The 2500-nt window shown below is 44.6% G+C and overlaps 1 protein-coding gene across 1 annotated transcript in view; it reads left to right on the forward strand.

The window, feature by feature from the left end:
* Positions 1-243: 243 nt before the first annotated feature.
* ehmt2 (euchromatic histone-lysine N-methyltransferase 2) overlaps positions 244-2500 on the forward strand; it is a 22609-nt gene continuing 20352 nt past the window's right edge. The window contains exons 1-3 of the mRNA XM_083546716.1: positions 244-400; positions 526-680; positions 1703-1870. Of these exons, the coding sequence (XP_083402842.1) occupies positions 344-400; positions 526-680; positions 1703-1870 (380 nt within the window). The 5' untranslated portion in view covers positions 244-343. The remainder of the gene's footprint in view (positions 401-525; positions 681-1702; positions 1871-2500) is intronic.

A 2500-nucleotide genomic window follows, 5' to 3' on the forward strand; every position in this document is an offset into this window, starting at 1 on the left:
GTGTCTGCTTGTCTGTCTGTCTGTCTGCTTGTCTGTCTGCTTGTCTGTCTGTGTGTCTGTCTGTGTCTGCTTGTGTGTCTGCTTGTCTGTATGTCTTTTAAGTCTGTCTGTATGTGTATCTGCTCATCATACAGCATAAAGTGATTTGTGTGAGATTGTTATCAAAATTAGTTATGACTGGTGTTAACATTAAATTTCTCTCTCCATCTGCCTGTCTCCATCTGCCTGTCTCCATCTGCCTGTCTCCATCTGTCTGTCTTCATCTGTCTGTCTCCATCTGTCTGTCTCTCTGTAGGACAATGGAGGTTGGACTCCTATAATCTGGGCTGCTGAACATAAACACATGGATGTGATCAGGGCGCTGCTAAACCGTGGAGCTGATGTTACTCTGAAGGACAAGGTCTCTCTCTCTCTCACACACACACACACAGACACACACACACACACACACACACACACACACAGACACACACACATCAGAAGCATAGACTTTGAATGTGTGTGTGTGTGTGTGTGTGTGTGTAGGAGATGAACGTGTGTGCTCACTGGGCGTCGTTTGCTGGCAGTGCTGAGATCGCTGAACTCATCCTGAATGCTGGATGTCCCCTGACCGCCATCAACCTACACGGGGACACACCTCTGCACATCGCCGCCCGCGAGGGACACATCCACTGCGTCACGTCTGTCTGTCTCTCATATTGTCTGTCTCTCCATCTGTCTCTCATACTGTCTCTTTATCTCTCATACTGTCTGTCTCTCCATCTCTCTCTCTCTCTTTCTCTCTATCTCTCTCTCATACTGTCTGTCTCTCCGTCTGTGTTTCATACTGTCTCTTTGTCTCTCATACTGTCTCTCTCTCTCTCTCTCTCTCTCTCTCTCTCTCTCTCTCTCTCTCTCTCTCTCTCTCTCTTTCTCTCATACTGTCTCTTTGTCTCTCATACTGTGTCTCTCCATCTCTCTTTCTCTCTCTCTCATACTGTCTGTCTCTCCGTCTGTCTCTCCGTCTGTCTCTCTGTCTCTCTCATACTGTCTGTCTCTCCGTATGTCTGTCTCTCTCTCTCTCTTTCTCTCTCTCTCTCTCTCTCTCTCTCTCTCTCTCTCTCTCTCTCTCTCTCTCTCTCTCATACTGTCTGTCTCTCCATCTGTCTCTCTCTCTCTCATACTGTCTGTTTCTCCGTCTGTGTCTCATACTGTCTCTTTGTCTCTCATACTGTCTGTCTCTCCGTCTGTCTCTCATGCTGTTTGTCTCTCCGTCTGTCTCTCTTTCTCATACTGTCTGTTTCTCCGTCTGTCTCCGTCTGTCTCTGTTCATCTATATTTTTGTCCTTTATACAGTCTGTCTGTCTTTCTCTGATCTTAGCACTGTCTTGGTCCATCTATCTGTCTAGTCTCTCTATCTGTCCTTCATACTGTCATACTGATTTAACTTTTTATTTTTTTATTTTTATTTTTTATCAGTTTCTCTCTTTTTTCTGCTTCCTTTTTTTTTCTTTTATTCTTTTTTTCCCTACCTTTTCATTTTTCTTAACCTTTTTTTTCTTTTTTCTTTTCTTAATTATTTGTTTACATTTTATATTGATATGTCTTTAGGCGTAATTTTTTGCTTCTCTCTCTCTCTCTCTCTCTCTCTCTCTCTCTCTCTCTCTCTCTCTCTCTCTCTCTCTCTCTCTCTCTCTTTCTCTCTCTCTTTTCCCTCCTCCAGGTTGTTCCTGTCCAGAGGGGCAGATATTGATGTTGTAAATAAAGAAGGGGACACGCCCCTCTCATTGGCGCGACCTGATTCGCCCGTGTGGGTAGCGCTCCAGATAAACAGGAAGTTGAGGAGAGGAATAGCCAATCGGATCGTGCGGACAGAGAGGATCATCTGCAGGTCTGAGTTCCATCTGTTTGTTTCTTTATTTAGTTCAAAACAAGAACCTTCTCACAGTTAAAACTGTATCTGTTTGGTATTGGATCCAGATCTATTTAGTACCTTTTTTTGTACTTGAACTGGATTTGCTGTTGGACCTGGAAGCTAAATGATACCAGAACCTCATCATTTTATTATCATATTTTTTTTAATAGAAATTCCATTGATTCTGGTACTGGAGCTGTATGATTCTGGTACTATAAGTGGAACTGTCTGGTACTGGAAGTGGACCTGTCTGCTGTCTGGTACTGGAAGTGGATCTGTCTGCTGTCTGGTAATGGAAGTGTAGCTGTCTGCTTTCTGGTAGTGGTACTGGAAGTGTAGCTGTCTGCTTTCTGGTAGTGGTACTGGAAGTGGAGCTGTCTGCTTTCTGGTACTGGAAGTGGAGCTGTCTGGTACTGGAAGTGGAGCTGTCTGCTGTCTTGTACTGGAATTGGAGCTGTCTGTTTTTGGAAGTGGAGCTGTATGGTACTGGAGCTGCATGGAGCTGAAGCTGTATGGTGGTGAAGCTGGAGCAGTATGGTGCTGGAGCTGTGTGGGGCTGGAAGTGGAGCAGTATGGTATTGGAAGTGAAGTAGTATGGTATGGTGC

Source organism: Silurus aristotelis, assembly GCF_946808225.1.
Source record: "Silurus aristotelis genome assembly, chromosome: 7".
In the NCBI taxonomy this organism is placed as follows: Eukaryota; Metazoa; Chordata; class Actinopteri; order Siluriformes; family Siluridae; genus Silurus; species Silurus aristotelis.